The 19,555-nt window shown below is 46.5% G+C and overlaps 10 protein-coding genes across 10 annotated transcripts; 3 read left to right on the top strand and 7 right to left on the bottom strand.

The window, feature by feature from the left end:
- Window positions 1-12: 12 nt before the first annotated feature.
- On the bottom strand, window positions 13-1,122 carry LEU2 (3-isopropylmalate dehydrogenase; the record flags this gene model as incomplete). The annotated part of the gene is made up of 1 exon (XM_024856982.1): window positions 13-1,122. The coding sequence occupies one exon, from the start codon at window positions 1,120-1,122 to the stop codon at window positions 13-15; it is 1,110 nt and encodes a 369-aa protein (XP_024714862.1).
- Window positions 1,123-1,365: 243 nt separating this feature from the next.
- SPL1 (Spl1p) lies at window positions 1,366-5,258 on the bottom strand (the record flags this gene model as incomplete). Its single annotated transcript, XM_024856981.1, has 3 exons — window positions 1,366-2,752; window positions 3,161-3,960; window positions 4,206-5,258. The coding sequence occupies 3 exons, from the start codon at window positions 5,256-5,258 to the stop codon at window positions 1,366-1,368; spliced, it is 3,240 nt and encodes a 1,079-aa protein (XP_024714861.1).
- A 416-nt stretch (window positions 5,259-5,674) lies between these two features.
- RPL7 (Rpl7p) lies at window positions 5,675-6,475 on the bottom strand (the record flags this gene model as incomplete). The annotated part of the gene is made up of 1 exon (XM_024856980.1): window positions 5,675-6,475. The coding sequence occupies one exon, from the start codon at window positions 6,473-6,475 to the stop codon at window positions 5,675-5,677; it is 801 nt and encodes a 266-aa protein (XP_024714860.1).
- A 1,136-nt stretch (window positions 6,476-7,611) lies between these two features.
- Window positions 7,612-9,885, top strand: RFX1 (Rfx1p; the record flags this gene model as incomplete). The annotated part of the gene is made up of 1 exon (XM_024856979.1): window positions 7,612-9,885. One exon carries the CDS (start codon window positions 7,612-7,614, stop codon window positions 9,883-9,885), a length of 2,274 nt encoding a protein of 757 aa, XP_024714859.1.
- Window positions 9,886-11,672: 1,787 nt separating this feature from the next.
- On the bottom strand, window positions 11,673-12,659 carry C7M61_001573 (TOR complex subunit; the record flags this gene model as incomplete). Its single annotated transcript, XM_024856978.1, has 1 exon — window positions 11,673-12,659. The coding sequence occupies one exon, from the start codon at window positions 12,657-12,659 to the stop codon at window positions 11,673-11,675; it is 987 nt and encodes a 328-aa protein (XP_024714858.1).
- Window positions 12,660-12,900: 241 nt separating this feature from the next.
- Window positions 12,901-13,932, bottom strand: SIS1 (type II HSP40 co-chaperone; the record flags this gene model as incomplete). Its single annotated transcript, XM_024856977.1, has 1 exon — window positions 12,901-13,932. The coding sequence occupies one exon, from the start codon at window positions 13,930-13,932 to the stop codon at window positions 12,901-12,903; it is 1,032 nt and encodes a 343-aa protein (XP_024714857.1).
- A 390-nt stretch (window positions 13,933-14,322) lies between these two features.
- Window positions 14,323-16,020, bottom strand: GUP1 (O-acyltransferase; the record flags this gene model as incomplete). Its single annotated transcript, XM_024856976.1, has 1 exon — window positions 14,323-16,020. One exon carries the CDS (start codon window positions 16,018-16,020, stop codon window positions 14,323-14,325), a length of 1,698 nt encoding a protein of 565 aa, XP_024714856.1.
- A 798-nt stretch (window positions 16,021-16,818) lies between these two features.
- On the top strand, window positions 16,819-17,277 carry HNT1 (adenosine 5'-monophosphoramidase; the record flags this gene model as incomplete). Its single annotated transcript, XM_024856975.1, has 1 exon — window positions 16,819-17,277. One exon carries the CDS (start codon window positions 16,819-16,821, stop codon window positions 17,275-17,277), a length of 459 nt encoding a protein of 152 aa, XP_024714855.1.
- Window positions 17,278-17,765: 488 nt separating this feature from the next.
- Window positions 17,766-18,386, top strand: SFT2 (Sft2p; the record flags this gene model as incomplete). Its single annotated transcript, XM_024856974.1, has 1 exon — window positions 17,766-18,386. One exon carries the CDS (start codon window positions 17,766-17,768, stop codon window positions 18,384-18,386), a length of 621 nt encoding a protein of 206 aa, XP_024714854.1.
- A 21-nt stretch (window positions 18,387-18,407) lies between these two features.
- Window positions 18,408-19,487, bottom strand: C7M61_001568 (uncharacterized protein; the record flags this gene model as incomplete). The annotated part of the gene is made up of 1 exon (XM_024856973.1): window positions 18,408-19,487. The coding sequence occupies one exon, from the start codon at window positions 19,485-19,487 to the stop codon at window positions 18,408-18,410; it is 1,080 nt and encodes a 359-aa protein (XP_024714853.1).
- Between the last annotated feature and the right edge of the window lie 68 nt (window positions 19,488-19,555).

Here is a 19,555-nt window from a genome sequence, read left to right as displayed (position 1 = left end):
ATAATTTATACACTAGGCCAGCAAGATCTTCTGGACCTCAGCGGCAATAGCATCGCCCACTTCCTGAGTGGAGCTAGAGCCCTTCAAGTCTGCGGTTCTCACGCCAGAGTCCAAGACATTACGAACAGCCTGCTCCAAAGCCTCAGCCTCCTTGACACAGTCCAAGGACAAACGCAACATCATAGAGGCAGACAAAATGGTAGCAACTGGGTTTACCTTGTTCTCAGGCAAATCTGGAGCAGAACCGTGACAAGGCTCGTACAAACCAAAAGCCTTGTTGGTGTCTGGCAAAGATGCTAAAGATGCAGATGGCAAGAGACCCAACGAACCTGGAATAACAGAGGCCTCGTCAGAGATGATATCACCGAACATGTTGGAGGTGATGACCACACCGTTCAACTTGGCAGGGTTCTGCACCAAGATCATGGCAGCGGAGTCAATAAGCTGGTGGTTGATTGTCAATTGAGGGAACTCCTCGCTCATGACCTTGTCGACTGTCTTTCTCCACAATCTAGAGGTGGCAAGCACGTTGGCTTTGTCCAACGACCAGATAGGCAAAGGAGGGTTGTGTTGCAAGGCCATGAAGGCAGCCATTCTGGTGATTCTCTCGACCTCAGACACGCTGTATTTCTCAGTGTCCCAAGCACTGACACCATCAGAAGACTCCTCCTGCTCTTGTCTTTCACCAAAATAAATACCACCAACCAATTCACGAACAACAGTGAAATCGGTACCCTTGACAATGTTCGACTTCAAGGGAGAAAGCTCCAAAAGAGAGTCGGAGGCGAAGTTGCAAGGTCTCAAGTTGGCGTACAAGGCCAATTCTTTTCTAATCTTAAGAAGGCCCTGCTCTGGTCTGACAGCACCGGTACCCCATTTTGGACCACCGACAGCACCCAACAAAACAGCATCAGACTTTTTAGCAGCGTCAAGGGCCTCGTCAGGCAAAGGCACACCTGTAGCGTCGATAGCAGCACCACCAATCAAATGGGTGGAAAAGTTGAATTTAATGTCCTGGTGACGAGTGGACTTCTCGATGGCTTTCAAGACCTTAACGGCCTCATTGACGACCTCTGTGCCGACGTGATCACCTGGAAGAAGTACAATGTTTTTGTCGACCATTATGTATAGTTGATAGTGAACGATGAAAACGCTCCGGGCATGAGACTCATATATAGGCCGTGGAAATATCGAGCCCGGAAACGGCGCCGGTACCGGGGCGCGCACCTACTCTGTGATAAAGCACAAAACGTGCATTTTCGTAACTATGGACAAATCAAAATATAATACGTAAACTCCGCTGTTAAAGGGTGCAACGGCCCTTTCTGTGTCTGTCATTCGTTTCGTCATACCCACACCCGACGCTTAGTGGCCACTCCATTCGATGGTGTTCAAGTCAATACCCTCTTGCACCATCTCCCATAATGGGGACATCTTTCTCAAGAAATCCACTCTCTCGTTAATGGCACGGACAACATAGTCGATCTCCGCTTCCGTAGTGAAACGACCAATACCGAATCTGATGGAAGAGTGGGCCAAGGCGTCATCGGCGCCCAAGGCGTGCAACACATAAGATGGCTCCAAAGATGCGGATGTACATGCGGAACCAGAAGAAAGGGCAATGTCTTTCAAGGCCATAAGCAAGGACTCACCTTCGATGTAGGCGAAAGAAACGTTGACACAACCAGCGTACTGCTTGGAAGGATCAGACAAAACACCATTGAACTGGGTTTCTGGAATAGACAACAAGCCGTCTCTCAATTTGGTGGAGAGTCTCTTGATGTAGGCCTGATCGTAGGCCATGTCTTGCTTCATGAGTCTGGCGGCTTCACCGAAACCACACACCAAAGGTGGAGCCAATGTACCAGATCTCAAACCTCTCTCCTGACCACCACCAGTGATGATAGGATCCAATCTGACTCTGGGGCGTCTTCTCACATAACAAGCACCAATACCCTTTGGACCGTAAATCTTGTGCGAAGAAATGGACAACATGTCGATGTTCATCTCATTGACGTCAATAGGAATCTTACCGTAAGCCTGGGCGGCATCAGTGTGGAAGAAAATCTTGTTTTCTCTGCAGATCTTACCAATCTCCTTGAGAGGCTGAATAACACCAATCTCATTATTAACAGCCATGATGGAAACAATAGCAGTGTCTTTCCTGATAGCCTTCTTCAAGTCATCCAAGTTGATCAAACCCTCATTGGTGACTGGCAAGTAAGTAACTTCGAAACCCTCATCTTGCATATGTCTAGCAGAGTCCAAGACACACTTGTGTTCAGTCTGTGTGGTGATGATATGCTTCTTGGTCTTCTTGTAGAATCTGGGCACACCCTTGATGCACATGTTGTTCGACTCTGTGGCACCGGAAGTGAAAATAATCTCCTTAGGGTCAGCATTAATCAAATCAGCAATGTAACCACGAGCCTTCTCAACTTCTTTTTCTGTTTCCCAACCGTAAGCATGGGTCGATGAGTGTGGGTTTCCGTACAAGCCCGTGTAGAACTGCAACATCTTATCCAAGACACGAGGGTCCGTTGGTGTGGTAGCCTGTACGTCCAAATAAATAGGTCTGGTACCAAACTGAGCGTCATCTCTTGTGGCCAGCTTTAAAGATATCAGGGAGCCTTCAGGGGCTATTGCCACCTCAGGAGGTGGTGGAACAGCTGTGGCTAAAGAACGTGCGTTAGAACGAACTGGCGCAGTTGTGGAGAGCCGACGAGTAGCCCTCGCAATAGTACCGGAGCCTCTCACTATTTTTGTAAACATGATCACTCTCTATATTCGATAAAAAAAGTTAGTGAGAACTGGTATGTTGATGAGTGACCCACTGTGCGTTTTAATGCTCTTTTTTTCTTTCCTTTATACTAATTAGTAATGGGTGAGAGTCCGTTTTCCAACCCGAGATCCGTTTCGCGCGAGTCGTGTTTGACACACACTGTCAAGGGCGAGGCTTTACTGTGGGCGCTATTGCCTGTGGTTCAGTGTCGTGTGATTTGTGATGAGAAAAAGAGTGTTGTTTAATTTGTCTGGTTCTTGCCTCAGAGATGATGCTGCAAAATTGGTAGATAGGGAACGTCTTTGTGAATCTTTTCGTGGTCACACCTTTATCGTACATTAGTCAGTGTGTTTGCAGTCACATTATCTGTCGGCCTACTCTAGGGCCTTCGACTCTTTCACGTACTCATCTAGAACCGAATGCGTCAATTCGTAACAGCCCAAGAAGATTGCTCCACCAGCACTTATCCAAGCAGTTCTAGGGCCAACCCCGCTTAAGAAGACCTTGGCGCCTTCTTCATGTAGCATCTGTCTCACTAATGTGAACACTCCAACTCTTTCCTTGTTCAACATAATTCGGGTCTTCACCACATCAAGAGGAGTGGTGGCAGCAGCAGCAACTCCGCCTGCTATAGATCCACACAAAGCTCCTTTTAAGAGTGAGATTGACTGGTTGTCGTACTCAGACCAGAGCTGCTTGAGCTTCTCGTATAAGGGAAACTGGATCATCGTGAAGGGAATCTCTCTCATGATGGTCGAGTTCCAGCCTCTATAAAGTCCACGGAAGGTACCTTCTCCCAGCTTATTCATGAGTAAGTATTTCAAGTTGGCCCACAGAGTAGCCTGTCCACCAACGCCCTTGTGTCCAGCCTGTGTTCTTTGCTTCACAATTTCCGCGGGGACACGAACAAGACAAGCGGCTATTTCACCAGCAGAAGCCGCAAGCATATGACTCGCCGTTTGCGGGAGTTTGTCCTTCGTCGTGGTCTTCAATGTGTCATACGTAACAAAGAATAACGATGCAGAAGGTGCCAGCGCCACGACAGCAGAACCAAGACCTTTGTAAATCCCATGCCAGCCTCCGTTAGCAAAGAAGCCTCCCTTAGCCTGAAGTCTGGTCTTTAAAGTGTCTATAGGAAAGAATGCGAGATCGGTACTAGTACCGGCACATCCACCACTCTGGGGTTAGCAGGTTGCCAATAATTGACTGAGTGAGCAAATAACATACGATCAATGAGATCAAGAAGGAGGTATTATCCATTGAATTGGTTGTAAGGGAAGAGTATATCTCTTCAATGCAGCAAAAGAGTGTAGATTGCAATCTTTGGAGACCGAGAACTCGAGATTTTTCAGGTCGCGACTCCTAGTCAAATCTGCTCTTGCGGAGATAGTCGTGCGGATAGTCATCATTAACGAGGGCATACGATAAACTTATTCTTTGTGAGTCTCTTCTTCTTTGCAAATTTCAAAATGATGGAGTCTGCTTTCTTAGTTGGTGGTATGAAACCCTCAATAAATGCGAGAAAGTCTTCATAGTCCCACTCTTTGACCATCTGGAACAATTCTTTGATTCTCGTGTGAAGATCTTTCGATAACATATCTGAGTCGAGAAATCGTATCTTGCCGGATTCAGGACGACAGAAGCTACCCCGTAGAAGAGAAAGATCCAATGATGCATTAAAGAATGGTGGTAGACTCAGCTTCCATTTGAGCATAAAGTCCTTATCGGACAAAAGCATCGGTGACGCCTTTTTCATCGTTTCAATACCAAACCACCAGGCGCATTTGGTGTGACTGATAGTGAATATACCTGGAGATGCCTCATCGCCAAACTTGTGTGCCAATGTCGTAACGAAATGTTTGTTAAGCTCAGAATCTTGAGCAGCACAGGCTTGTGAAATCTCTTTGAGATTGAACTCAGTGTCGGACTTCTTTTTCGAGAGCAATACCGAAATCAAAGTGTATAGGCTTTCTGTGACAAACTTTGGCGTTAGAATCACTGCGTGTCCATCTACCTGACTTCCACAGATGCTATACCACTGCGAGTAGAAATGCTGTCTATCAATGGGCGAGTCGGATTCAACGGCATGCATGGCTTTACTGGATTCAATCTCATCGCTCGGGTACCTTGCAATACCCTCGGTGTCTATGAATCCATCCAGCTTTGTAAGCTCATACATGTAGGAGAAACGGTCAATTCCAACCAAAGCAGAATCTGGGCCGTCGAAAGTCTTTTCTAGTTTATTTATGCTCATGTCATTCATCAAAAGCATCGTGTTGGAGTGGTTCATTTGGCGAACAGTGTAAGTCTCGTCTTCAGTGCATAGGACAATGTGGTTTTTGGCCGTTGATGGAGACTTGAACGTTAGCTCACCTTTCTCCTCCTTAATGTAATTGACTAAGTCATCCAGTAGCTGTATTAGTTTGTATTTATGGTCTGTTGGCCACAGGATCTGGCCGTACGCGTCGAAAGACATAGTGGTTGGAGATTCAGACATGCGCGTTTGAAGAGATGTAGATGGCCTATCATCACGATCACACTTTGTTTTGAAAACAAGATGATGTCTAAGGGCAACAGTATGGGTTTAATTGAATAATCTTTAGAGAATAAGCTCGTCACATAAGTGTCGAAGACCTTCGATCAGACCAAAACTACTGAGCTGAACCCGACGATAGTTCGGTGACAGATCCATCACTTTGGCGCCCCGTCCTTACTCCTTACAGTGATCCAAAATCGTACTATATTCTATAAATACACACTTCTCACTGACAAAGGTCGTCTTGGCTCCACCGGTCGCAGACTAGGGTGGTGAGCCTTGGTCAGTTCTCCGAAATCAGTTGAAAAGTAAAGAAAAAGCCGTCCCTAAGAGGCTATGAAAACTCATTTGCACACTTAGTTAAGCTCGCTGATATGCTTGTCGATGTCAATCTCCTCCAAGGACACATGGCCCGCCAAAGTAATAGGTTTCTTCATCTCACGCTCGTACTGGATTCTCTCCAAACGAGCTCTGGGGCTCCATCCGTTGACAGGAGCCACCAATTTGAATGGAGCGAGCCAGCTGTTGACAGTCTTGAAGTTTTCGCCCAAACCGTAAATCTCGTGAACCAAATCCTCCACACAGATGAAGCCGAGATCATCGCCAAACTTGTCTTCGACAACTTGGTTGTTGTCCAACTTAGAGAATCCTGACTCGCTCTCGGAGTCTGGAATAGAGGCTCTCTTCTGGAAAAGCGCACGGACGGAAGCAAGGGATGGCTTACCAACGACGACGAAAGGAGCCACGAGCTTCAAAACAGGAATGACGGTAGGGGTCACCTTGACGAAAACACCCATATTCTCCTCGGTCAAACGCAAAACCTGGAGAACGGCTCTGGCCTTCTCGGGCACAGCAAGATGCTTGTGCACGTTGGGGATTCTGATAACAAACATAAGCTTGGGGTCCTCCTCTTTCTTGGAGCTTATCTGGCGTTGCTCATGCTTCAAGATGCTGTCCATTCTCTTGTTCTCGATGAAAGCAGCCTTGTGCTTCATGGCCAACTTCTCAGCTCGAAGAAACTTATCCTTGGGAGCCAAGGACTTCTTCTTTGTTTTTTCGGCCTCAACACGGAGCTTCTCCTGGCGCTCGATACGCTTTCTGTCGGAGTCTTTTCTCTTTCTCAAGAGCACTTCTGGGTTCTTATTGATGACAGCCATGGTGAAGTAGCAGAGATGGGCTAGCGAAAAATATGCGATGCGACCGATGAGTATGTGTAGGCTGGCAGGGTCTCACGATAGGGTGGTCAGGGAAAAAATTCAGGGAGAAAATGAAAAGCCTTATTTGGATTCAATGTTGAATTGATGATGTGAAAGAGTTATGTTAAAAAGGTTTTTTTTTTATTTTGCCAAAAATCGTACCCATGGTGATGACTATGTGCGAAGTTGCAACTAGTGTTTGCGATATCTATACTGCGCTCTAGTATGGCCCCTCCCCACCAACCAAAACCACACCCAAAGTCCCAATGAGGCTTTATCCCGCCAAAAGCATCCAAACCCTCGAATCGACGGAAAAAATAAATCCGCTAAATCCACTAAAAAATCAAGCCCATCCATACAGGTTCCAAGCCTGTGCTACTGCCTAAGGCTTAGGCCAGAGATCCAGGGCTTCAACGCAAAATCTACAATAATTGGCCAACATCCAAGTTGTTTGCCAATAAAACACCGCGAAATGACCACGGTCGGCATTCTGACACTTCCGACCGCAATACCCTTTGTGCGTAGGCGCCATTGTTGCCCCAGACAGTGAAGAAGGCTCGGCTTTTAGGTGGAGGGCACCGATTTGCAGGGCTGCGAGATCTGCCTGGGTGCAAAAAATAAGCGCCGTGGGTGCAAAATAAGCGGTGTGCTTCTGAGCAGAGATGGAGGAGGTGGTGAGGTTCCAAGCATCACCACAACTGGTACCCATAACCTCCGTTCCCTTTAACTCCTGCTGACCATGCTCCTTCTACTCAAGTCATTGTTCTTTTTCTCATGTGCAGATATAAAGCCCTAGCGGTGTCTCGCGCAAGGTCTTCGTCCTGCTCTGCCCCCCTGCACCGCTTTTGGCCGTGGTCCGTGGTTTCACAGTATATTCCATCGTTTGAGCTGGCTTGAAATCGAAATCTCGTTTGGGCGTCTATTTCTACTGCCTTCTAGTAGACACTGTTGCTGTCTGCACCGCCGTTGGCAACGCCGTGCCCCACTATAGCATTGCATTCCGGAACCTTACTAGAACCCTAAATCGTGTTTCAAAGGAGCCTGATCCCATCCTGATAACAGCTTCTTTAGCCTCGCTTGCTGCCTAATTCACTTATATGGATCCAGCCAGACAGTTTTCCTACGGCTTTCCCCCCGAACGGCCCAAGCTGGGCGACAACAATAATGACCAGTTCAGGCAACATCAACACTTGCAACCAAACAGACCTCATCAGCCCTTGCCAACCGCCTTTCAGCCTCAGCCCCAGGCTCCACAGGCACCATTGCAGCCGTCCCAGCAACACCACCGGCCTTTCTACCAGCAATACCCATACTACACTGCGCAACAGCCTTCATCCTCTTCAGACACCCAGAGCTCGGGCAGGACTAGCATGTCCCACATGCTGCCTCCGTACCTGGTTCCGTCTGGTTTGAGCCAAGGCCCCCCACCTGTGCCTTCTGTGCCGCCAATGGCTCATATGCCTCCAGTACCCCCAGTGCCTCAGATGCCGGCTCCACCGCCTCAACTGGGTCACAAAACCATGCCGTACCTGATGGCCCAACACGACATCTTTCTGCCGTATCATTTACAAGACCAGCCCCCATTGCCGATGGAAACGCCTCCCGCCAGGTCTGGTACCTTGCACCACAAGATCAGGGCCTCGGAACCGACTCAAGAGGAGTTCGTTGAGCACCTCAAGTCTCTCACCCACAAGGCTGCTGGTGTTCCATTGTTGCAATTGGCACATAAAATAAAGATGTTGGAAACTAGTAATCCCAACATTGAGTCAGATCCCATATTCAAAACCTTGAACAATGCCAAAGACATCAAACAGGAAAGACATCACCAGCTCTTCGGCATGGCATGGGTCCAAAGTATGTGTGAAGCATCTCCAACGGCCGTGGTGCCCCGCAACAGGGTATATGCTCGGTACGTTCTGCTGTGTGCCAACAATAACCTCAATCCACTCACCCCAGCCAGCTTTGGTAAGATCATTCGCATACTTCACCCCAATCTCAAGACCCGCCGTCTTGGAATGCGTGGTAAATCGAAATACCACTATTGTGGGATCAAGCTTCTCGATGATCAGTCACTGGATAATTCAGCTCTGTCTGAATCCTCTCCAGCCGGTTCCGAATCGCCTCACTCATTAAATCCCCAGACTCCGACTTATTCAAACTCTCCGTCTGTGAGTGGCGGCGGTACCCCAATTGACTCCGGTGTCGTTCGTGAGGCTTTCGTAACGACGAGCTTCAAGTACGTTCCGAATCTTTTCACCATCATTGACCAGTCAATGGGCCCCGACTGGATGTCACAACCTTTCACACTCCCACCTATCCATGATTACCTTCCGAAAGATCTGGATGTGGACTATGATGTCGCTGAGACCCTACATTCCCTTTATCGTGTTCATTGCATGTCAATCTTTGAAACTGTCAGGTATATGCAAGTGGAGAAGTTGCTTTCTCTCTTTGCTCCCTTCTGTGCTATTTTGACCACGCCGGTGTTTAGGCTCTTCACATCAGAGCTGACGTTACAATGGGTGAAGGCCTCAGATTTGGCAATGTATCGGGCGATCCTCAAAATGTTGACTCGCTTGCAACTTGAATCGGTCCCAGGAGAAATCTTGACGCCGCTCAGAGAGATTTTGAAGAGTTTTGTGAATAAACTTTCTTCTGCACTACTGGTTAAGTTTCCCGACCATTTTGTTCAGATGAAAGTGACAACCGCCCGTCAGTTCATATCGATGGTGAGACGATTCGTTCGTTGTGTTGAATACGGATCAGCTGCATCCAGAGTCCTTTCTAGTCAGACTGAGCGCACTTTAATGTTGAATGACTGGCTACGCGTTGACACGTACGGAATCATACTACGAGAGGTTCCGTGTGCTATGGAACATCTGCAATTGTTTGATGAACTTTTTAACGACCGAATAATCAAGCTTTTTGAGAAGGAGTCTTCCCAAGCAAATGACCTTAAGGCTAGTGGACTTGCCCCTTACGCCGCATTCCTCCTTGAGCTTCCTTCAAAGTTCCCAGATGCCAACCCTTGGCTATTCCTGCTCGTGTGTTCTAATTTACTAACGACATGTCTCCGTGAAATGAGTTTGGCTGGCGGCCAAAGTTTCGGGTCATGGTGGGTCTTCAGATGCTGGGCGGACGAGTACGTTAGTTGGTTTTTCGAACTCGGCGGGTACTTGGCAGACGAATTGCAAGCAGAGCCTGAGTCAAAGATTGAAGAGGAGATGCCTCCGTCAGACTTTGGATCTGCAAACACCAGTTGGGCGTTTGAGCCGGTGACTACCGAAAGTGCTCGCTCGTCAAGCTATGTGGACTTGCTAGATAGGCCCAACGGTGAAAATAAATCCTACTCAGAGAGTGAGTGGTTCTAATGAGTCCAATTAATGATAGTTTAGTAATAAAAGTTACCTGATTTTTCCATCAACATGAGCCGCGCCAGTACTTTTTGCAGCCATTTCTCAATGACAATCACTAAAAGAATGGTCAATATAGAATTCATACGTTCAGACTCTGAACCCACTTCAATTTACTCCTCTAGAGCACTTTTGAAGGGAGAGGTAGCCTTGACCATTCAGCCTATGATCAAACTGTACTACCTTACTGAATCGGGTGCAAGAAGGTGTCACTGTTGTGGAATCGTCATCCCATCATTCATAGTCGTTCAATGTCTTGAATGCTCTGCTATCTTCTATTGCTCTACAATGTGTCTAGTAAGACATAGATCGAGGTTTCACCGCCTTGAATGCGGATTTCTTCGTCAATGGGTTGAAACTTATAAGGCGGATTTGTCTCCTAAGGGTCTAATGTTGGCTCGATTGTTAATCTACTCTAGCAATGATCCTGCTGCAAGAATTGAATTGAGTCTGATAAAGCCAACCCACTCGTCACATCCATTGGGTGAAGATGAGCTATTACACTTGAAATCGGTATTCAACCCACGGGATGTCGAATTCTGTCGGAAGCTACTAGACTCCCAATCGCATCCGCTTTACGACGCCCAAATGAATATCGTTGGTACCTTCTTTGAACCTCTGTTCTCCAATTTAGCTCACAGCTGCACTCCTTCTTTGCTTATGGTTCCTCTTTCCTCTGAAACGTTTGACGTTGTGTGTTGTACCAATGTCAATGAGAGCACGAAGCTAAGCGTGAGCAAAGTCCCACCATCTCAGCCACGGCTTTTTCGCCAACTCCAGCTATTCAAGCAATCTGGAATATCTTGTGAATGTTCTCTTTGCAAATCCAGTGCCCCAGACTTATTCCTCTCATTTATTTGCCCAAGATGCAAACTGCCGATCTACGAGATCGTACTTAATGACTTTGCCGGTTCCAACGAATTTGAACTATCCTTAAAAGAAACCATTCAAAGGCGATGCTTGAGGTGTGGAAAGGTTGTGACAAAAGAGGAGCTTATCGAGACAAAGCAACTTTACCGAGCTTGTCTCCTAATGTTCTTACAAATTGGTCGAATACCAAATGTAAACCACCTGCCCCTGAAGACCGAACAGAAGTTTGTTGGTCGGCTCATGAACAGCTTAAAAGCGACTCCTCACGTCGGAGCCAAATCAAAAGCGTTGGCTCGTTTATTGAAACAAGTCAAACGATCTAGCCTCATTGCACCATACTGCTTTCCCTTGAGTTACTTGTACAGATCACTAGCACAAAACTCTCTGATGATATTTTTGAATCTGAAAGGTACATGCTCGGAAGAAAGTCCAATACTTTTCCATTTTTACATCTTATTCCATGTCTATTTAGCGCTGGGTCTTCCATACATGTCGGCTAAAATGCTTCCAATTTTAAGAAAGGCTGAGATCCTCGCATGGGATTTACTGCAGCTTTCACTGTACAGCGAAAAGGACATCACCAGAATAGATGCGAAAAAGGCTCGGCTATTCTTCAAAGTTCAAGCATCAGCACTTCTGATTAAGCTTGGTCGCAGTGGCCCTGAGGCCCGTTCCCTAGCGCAAGTGTTGAGCAATAGACCTGAGTTGTTCGACGATGATGTTAGACGATCAGCCGAACGAATTCTTCTGAAAAGTGACATCAACATACAGAAGTGTGACGATGGCTATCACTTCAGGCTTGCCAACAACGAAGACATCATGGCTATGATCCCCTTTCGCGAATGTCTTGAGTATTTAAGATGGGTCGGTGAGTTTTAGACATCATTCAATGCAACACAAACAGCCCCCTTATGATGACCGTTGTAGTGTCTAACAGTCTCGCTATTTGATAAGTCCCAAAGACGGACGTAGTGATCAGAACATGCTGTCACCAAGTATGCACTGTCGGCACTAAAGGCACAGTCCCAGACCCACCTTTGATGGCCCTGTAGAGTTGTTTCCAATGCAAAGTTTTGTTCCGTCAGCCAGATTCTCGCAGTGTGGTCCGCTGAGCAGGTCGCCAAATGTTTCATATCCGTCAGGAGGACCACCCTTGTGATGTATTTCAGATGAGACCTAAATTTCGTAGCTGGGGTCAATGATGTGATGTCTTTCTGGTTTTGCATCTTCCAAACGTAGCAATTGCCTTTATTGTTTCCGGCAACAAGCATGCTTCCATCGCTGGCCACAGAAAGAGAGTTGATGGGCACATCATCCTCGGGGATAAGGTGGTGTGTGCATTGGTTTTCGCCCAAGTCCCAAATTCTGATGTTTCCATCGTGGTCACAACTTATAAGTTCTCCCTGATTAGGATGAATGACAACCTCGTTGACGGGACAGTAGTGCTTGTAATTTCGTTGAACAGATGGAGATCTCACATCCCAAACCTTAACGGTTCCGTCCTCGGAGGACAGCACCATCCACTTATTCTCGATTTGGAAAGCTATCAGTGTAACGTTGCCATTATGGCCTTCAAAAGTCATCACTGGGTTTGAACTAGAGCTGCTTCCATTGCCGGTACCACCAGCACCAGAAGCTGTTGAAGCAGCCATTGTGTTTCCGCCTGCGGATCCAGCCTGTTTGATATCATATAAACGAACGTAAAGATTGCCGGCAGCTGCTAGAAAACGCTTATCGGAGGTGATCTCTAGTCTGTTCACTTGGGAATCGGTATGCTGAATTGTGCGTGAACACACTCCTGTTAAGGCATCCCAGAACCTAATGGTATGGTCGTACCCAGCTGATGCTAAAATGACAGACATGGGGTTGGAGGTTTTTCAGATGTGGGTTATGCTAGGATGGTTCTTCCAACTCAATGCTATGCTCTTGTATTAAATGTGTGCAGGTCGGAGCTACTGAGTAGATGTACAAGGTTGCAAATTAGCTACATTATCGCGTAGTTATAAGCCTATATTACGGGGTCGGCATAAGTAGATGATCTATTAATATGTGAATCGTATCGGTGCCCTAAGGCACTGGGATTGATGCTATTCTCGGCCCAGCCTAAAATGCACTCTGGATGGCCTGTTTCTGGGCTGGCAGCAAAGATGTAGGGAAGTCTATCTTGTACTTGACGATAAGATCGCCGTGGGCATTGGGGTCCTTAGAGTTAGGCATTCCCTGACCTGGATATCTGTTTGTGGAGGAGGGCTGCACCGGAAGAGATCTTGAGACGTTAATCTTCTTTCCGCTCAATGTGGTGATATCCTTCTCAAATCCGAGCAAAGCCTCCTTGAATGTCAACTTAACGTTGGCAACCAAGTCGTTGCCCTCTCTCTTGAAAACTGCGTGAGGCTTCTCCTCAATGATGAATTGAACTGTTTGTCTAGCCTGGCACTCGCGCTGGTAGTCACCCTCGTTGTTGAAGTTGATCTTGGTTCCAATCTTCCAACCAGGCTTAATCTTGATCTCCAAAATCTTGCTCTCTCTCGATCCATCGGCAGACTTTCTGCTGAGCTTCATCTTCTTAGTAGCACCAGTGTACAACTCTTCTAGCGTACAAGGCAACTGGATAGAAACGGTGTCTGGTTCGGGGCGACGAGAGCGTCCACCGCCTCCTGCGCCACCAAATCCACCTGGCATTCCACCAAAGCCGGATCCACCTCCACCGAAGCCAGATCCTCCGCCAAATCCAGAACCGCCAAAGCTGAAGCCACCATCGTCCATACCGAATCCACCCATTTGAGAGAAGATGTTGAAAGCATCAGACTGGGAGAATGGATGACCTCCAGCTCCTCCACCGAAGGAGAATGTAGTTCCACCTCCACCTGGAGCACCTCCGGCAAATGGGTTTTCACCTCCAGCGGGGGCATTGCCTCTGGCAGCCTCCAAGCCGTAGTCATCGTAGACCTGTCTCTTGTCATCGTTAGACAAAATGTCGAAAGCTTCGGAGATCTCCTTAAACTTTTCGGTATCTCCAGTTGGCTTGTCAGGATGGTATTTGAGAGCAGCCTTTCTGTATGCTTTTTTGATCTCGTTTTCATTCGCCAGTGGGGCGACGCCCAACAAATCGTAGAGCTTCGTTTCCTTGACCATGATTTATGTCAATTGTAAAAAAAAGATAATGTAGGCCGTTTACTCTGCTCGTGCGTGGATAAAAATGTCTTGATAAATGAGAAAACCGCAACACCTTGAAAGTGCGAGATCCTTCTCGAAGGTTCTACACATTCCACCTTGAAGATCAAGTAGTCTGATTTTGACAAGGTATCGCATTTTAAATCATGCCATCCTTGCCATTTTCGAAGAGGTTTAATTTTGGACATGTTAACATTCACAGTGCTCTCTTTTTCGACTGTGCTTCTTGGCTGCGAATCCTGAAATTCTTGAATGCGGGTTAGCAACATTATGGCGACTACCGAAACCTCACATAAAACTACTTTGGGTTCTTAATGCATTATGATACCTTATACGATGCAAATCTATGAGTTAGCATTTCACGTCGATGCCTCTTCTTTTCTCTGCTTCCCTCATTTCAAACATGACTTGGACACCCACGAAAAGCGTGGCCAGGGCTAGGATGAAAAATCTCAATCCAGCAGGCGTGCTGAACATCTCTTTTATAAGAGCCACGGTACCATCCTGACCGAGACAGAAGCCAAACAAATTGGCGATCATCATGAGCCAAATGTTTATGGAAGCTCCCACGCCACACAAGTATCTGAACCATGGTCTGTCCGAATACTTTTTGAAGTAGATCGTCGCTGCGATTTCTGGAAGGAGGAATACCACGACGAGCCAGCCCCAGAGAAGAAGCTTGAGTTCAATGTCGTGCCACACAGCGACAAAACTAAAGACAACAAGCGTGTTCACCACTCTCGATCTAATGCCGTTTGAGCCTCCAGTTTCTCCTCTTCTTCCACCGCCACCAAGGGGAACGTAAATGTAGCGGATAACCCACTTGTTGTAAGAGCGATGCCATGCTCTCCAGAATGCCAAAGCCAGGTAGTTGTTGTCCATGCATCTGATCATATTCTCTGGTGGGTCAACACCGTCAAGCAAAGCCCAAAACCGGAAGAGTCTCCATGGAATCAATAGTTTGAGCCAGATTACATTAAGATTGAACATTCCCAACATCGACAATTGGAAAGGAGTATCACCGTCCCATGCTTTAGTCTTAGAAACCGCAACGACGTACATGTGGTGTAGAATAAACTCCATCACCAAAATGCAAAAAAGTAGACGCAAGCCATAGATGATGATCCTTTTTGTGTCTAAGGTGGACTTGGATCTGTAATATTGCGTCTGATATAAGTAATCATTGAAGGTCACAATTGGTCCGCCGATAAATAATGGAGCGTAGGAGATGTATGAAAAGTAGTTGAAGAAGTTGTAATCCAGTTTAGGCAACGGGGCGGTCAAACGCTCTCTATCATCCAAGTTCTCGACAACAGGCTTCAATTCCAACGTGCTCAGGTCCTTCTTTTCAAGAAAATCCAAACCAAAGGAGAGCATTCGAAGAAGGGTGAAATTGTAGAACACGTCCCAGCGTGTGATGATACCCTTGAAGCCATTGTCGAGAATACCAATATGGAATTTCGCATTCCAAAACTTGTCATTGATGAAGAGTGTGGCAATCCCGTAAACCCAAAGAAGCGTCTTAGCTAATTTAGGGTCTTCAATTCGTTTGGCAAGCGAGTACATGACGATAAGGTGAAAGAAGATCTTCAACACATTGACTCCATGAAGGGCGAACAAGTAGACGATCCCAAAACTGATATCGAACCAACTTCTCTTCACCAGGAAGCTAAGCAAAGACGTTGCTTTTCTTAACAGAACGTGTCCAGCCACTAAGGACGTTAGGAGCCAGAAATTGTTTCTGAAGAAACGGTATTGCGTATCTGAGTTATCGACTTTTCTCCCGAACATCCAACCCTGACTTAATAGCGGCTCGTACCTTGGGTAATTTGGATTATACTCATTGGAAGCGTCCATAGCTGTCTTCCACATGAGAGGCACGGCCAAGACAAAAATCACGGCGTATATCCTGAATTCAAGCGTATGCCATTTTGAAGTGGTAGCACGGGAGACGACCTTCTGCCTCTTTGCAGCATCTGCGGGTGGGTATAGCCTTGTATCAAGGGCCTCAAGCGAGAAAAACCGAAGTACGGGCTGTAGGTAATCCATTGAATGCTTGGAGGAATCGTGGTGCCTTTTATACTCTCGCTGTTGATAAAGATGTATAAGTGTGCGACCTGTGTGAGGCTTAAGGTGTCAAACCGGGGAGAGAGGTGAGTTACGACAGAAAAAATCCTTGAATTGAATCTGGGATCACAATCATATTCAAACCCCATTTCAGTACAAACCTGATATTTTTTGTTTTTCTCGCTAATTGAGACTTAATTAGACTTTCTTAGCATTCTGTGGGGTCTCCGGAGTTCTTCCCCACTTGCAATGCTAGATCCTTGCACAAAATCTAGAAAGTAGAAGACAATTGAAAACCCAATTCGATTGATGGTCTCAATCTTTAGAAGTTTCTTGGTGTACCTCGACATCAAGAATGAATTTACCTTCATGATAGTCACTATCAAGCGATCGGTGGACCAATCTAGCAGCTACTATTACATGTATGGTGACGCCATACTATGGGCCATTTCGGAGCATCAGATTGGAGTTAGAAAATGCCAATGGACCCACCGTCTACTCATCTCTACCCCCAAATTAACTCACTTCTTCAATTGAAGAACATTCATCGAGTTTTGTCAAATCTGCTGATTGAGAAATCCAAATTCACATTGTCCACTCTTCATTGCCTCTGGCCTCGATCCGAATATCACCAGATTGTGCATAGTCTAGAGGGGCCAATATTACGGAGCCCCACTCGGCGTGTATATATAAAGAGAGGAGGGCCCTTTAAAGTGCGGAAAGGGCCCCTTTTATACGTCTTTCATAACCACCACAGTGTCAATTCGATCGATCCAAAGAATGTCTGCTGCATCTAACGCCTCGTGCATCTTCTGCAAGATCATCAAGGGCGAGATTCCTTCGTTCAAGCTTATCGAGACTAAACTCTCCTACTCCTTCTTGGACATCCAACCCACAGCTGAGGCCCACTGTCTCGTGATTCCAAAGTACCACGGTGCCAAATTGCACAACCTCCCAGATGAGTACCTTGCTGACATTTTGCCAGTGGTGAAGAGATTGACCAAGGTGTTGAAGCTCGATCAGAACAACACTCCTGAGGGCAGTGGCTACAATGTGTTGCAGAACAACGGCAGAATTGCTCATCAGGTGGTTGACCATGTTCATTTCCACTTGATTCCAAAGAAAGACACCGAGTCTGGCTTGGGTGTCGGCTGGCCAGCCCAGGAGACCGACTTTGACAAATTGGGCAAGCTCCACGAGACTTTGAAGGAAGCTTTGGCCGCTGAGGAGAAGTTGTAAGTAGCATAGGGGAGACGGAGTCGTCGTAAGACAGCAAATCAAATATACGGCGAGACTTGAGTGGGTGATTATGGAGTGGGTAATGTAGGGACTGTTCACGAGGCGTGAATTTGGTTGAAGGTCGTGATTTCTTTTTGGATGCATATTGGCTGCCTGTTATTCTGCCAAACTCAAGTAGTGGTATCGGAATGGAAATTTAACTCGACCAAGTTGATGCATGACAATAACTGTCAAAGCTTGTTGGAGTTTCGCAGCCATCATTTAGTAGCCCATAACCATCCGACGTTTACAGCATCAAGACAAAGATCCTTTGCTCAACTGCCCAACAACAGTCATAATACTTCCTTTTCCTTATATTTGTCTCCATTCACATTTTATGAAAGTGTGGCAATTGCCACTCTTCGCCCGATAGTCATCCTTTCGACACCCACCCATACACTCCATACGCATTATCAACAGCGATAATATCTACTCCTTATCTTTAACATATGTCCCAGCCAGAGGCCGATTTTCGTGCCCAGTTTGGCAACTGGACGTCAAGAAATAGTACCAGGGGGCCTCAATTGTCCTCCTGGACAGACTACGTCAGGTCAAGCGCAAACGACCTATATGAGTCCCTCCCCACATACAACAACCCAGCAGTGCCTACTCCACAACAGGAACCTTCATGGTTTAAATTGAGCAGGTTTGAGAAGATCGTTGGCTTTGGATGCTGCTTAGCTGCTTCCATCTTCTGCTTCGTCTTCAGTTTCTTCATTTTCCCCGTGCTTGCGCTCAATCCAAGAAAGTTTGCTTTGCTTTGGACTATGGGATCCTTTTTATTCGTCATTTCCTTTGGCATTTTGCAAGGCCCTTACTCATACATTAGACACCTCACAAGCCGAGATAGGTTTGTATTCTCCGGCATTTTTTTCGGTTCTGTCTTCCTCACCATGTACTGTGCTCTCATTCTTCAGAGTACCATATTGACCCTCATTGCCAGTATTGTGGAGGTCATTGCAATTGCATACTACATCATAAGCTACTTTCCCTTCGGTGCCACTACCTTGACGTGGTTCACAAGCTACATGGTCGGCTACTTTGGTGGATTCTTCTCCGCCTTATTCTGATCCAAATAACCCTAATTAAATTCAATTAATATACACCTGCACTTCAAAATCCTCTTCTAGCTCAGTATCGCCCACGACACCTTCTAGATCCAAATCCTCATCGTCAAATACTAGTCTGGCTTTTGAAACCAGACTTGCATCGATCTCCTTCGACTTGAGGTAGTGCTCAAGCAAGGCCTTTATCTTGGTCTGAGGACCTACCTCGGCCTCTATGCGCTTATTGTCCTTTCCTTTGAGGCCGATGATGAAATATTCGTCCTTCTTCTCAACTTCCTCCTCTTCAACTTTTTCTTCCTTGACATCAACTATAGCCAAATCTTCCTCTGGATCGTTGACATTTGGAGTTCCACTAAATTCAGGGTAAATTTCCTCGAAGTTTTGGCGACAGACTTCTGGTATGTACAAACAATCGATAAGTGTGTTTGTCGCTGGGTCTGTGCTTGGCGGAATTCGTAGCGTGCTAGGCCTAAAGAATGGCTTCAACTCCAGCTTTCCTTTGATCCATATTAGACAGCCTCCCTTGAGCCTAAATGGGACGAAGTTGCGTGTTGCTTGGATTCGAATGTCATCCAAGATTTCCATGAATGTCTTATTGCCTCTGGATGTAATTGTATGCTTTTCTTCCGGCCCTAGCTTCGATGTAACCGAGATGTCGTAACATCTGTCGGCCTCGTGATCGCTCTGTTTTTGGCTAGTATGTGCTTTGATAAGCTCATCAAATTCTCCATCTGACTCGTCTGATATAACTTCCACAGGTTCCAGTTGCGTATCCGTTTGACGTATCTCGAATATCTCATCAGCATCGGATGTAGTATGAGCGGTATGAAAAGACTCCACCAAGTCCTCGGAGGATAGCAGCTCGGGCTGGGTATCAACTGTACTGGTTTTCGGCGGCAGTGGTAGGTGATTGGGTTCTGTCTTTGCCTTGTCGTCTTGTGTCACTTCTGCTGTGGTTTCAGTCACTGGATTTGATTTGACTTCTGCTTTTACCTCGGGCACTGAGCTTTTTGATTTCTTCTTCTTGATCACGAAGAAGTCATCGTCGTCAAACAACTTCTTGTTTCTCTTCTTTGTCTTTTCCGATGGCTCAAGCTTGACCATCTTTGACGACTTTGTGGAGTTGTATTGGGAAGCTTTCGCACTTACCCCAGATACCCACTACTTAACAG

Source organism: Candidozyma pseudohaemuli, assembly GCF_003013735.1.
Source record: "Candidozyma pseudohaemuli strain B12108 chromosome Unknown scaffold00002, whole genome shotgun sequence".
NCBI lineage: Eukaryota > Fungi > Ascomycota > Pichiomycetes > Serinales > Metschnikowiaceae > Candidozyma > Candidozyma pseudohaemuli.
The sequence above is the reverse complement of the archived record's forward strand: the minus strand, read 5'-3'. Positions and strand labels throughout refer to the sequence as shown.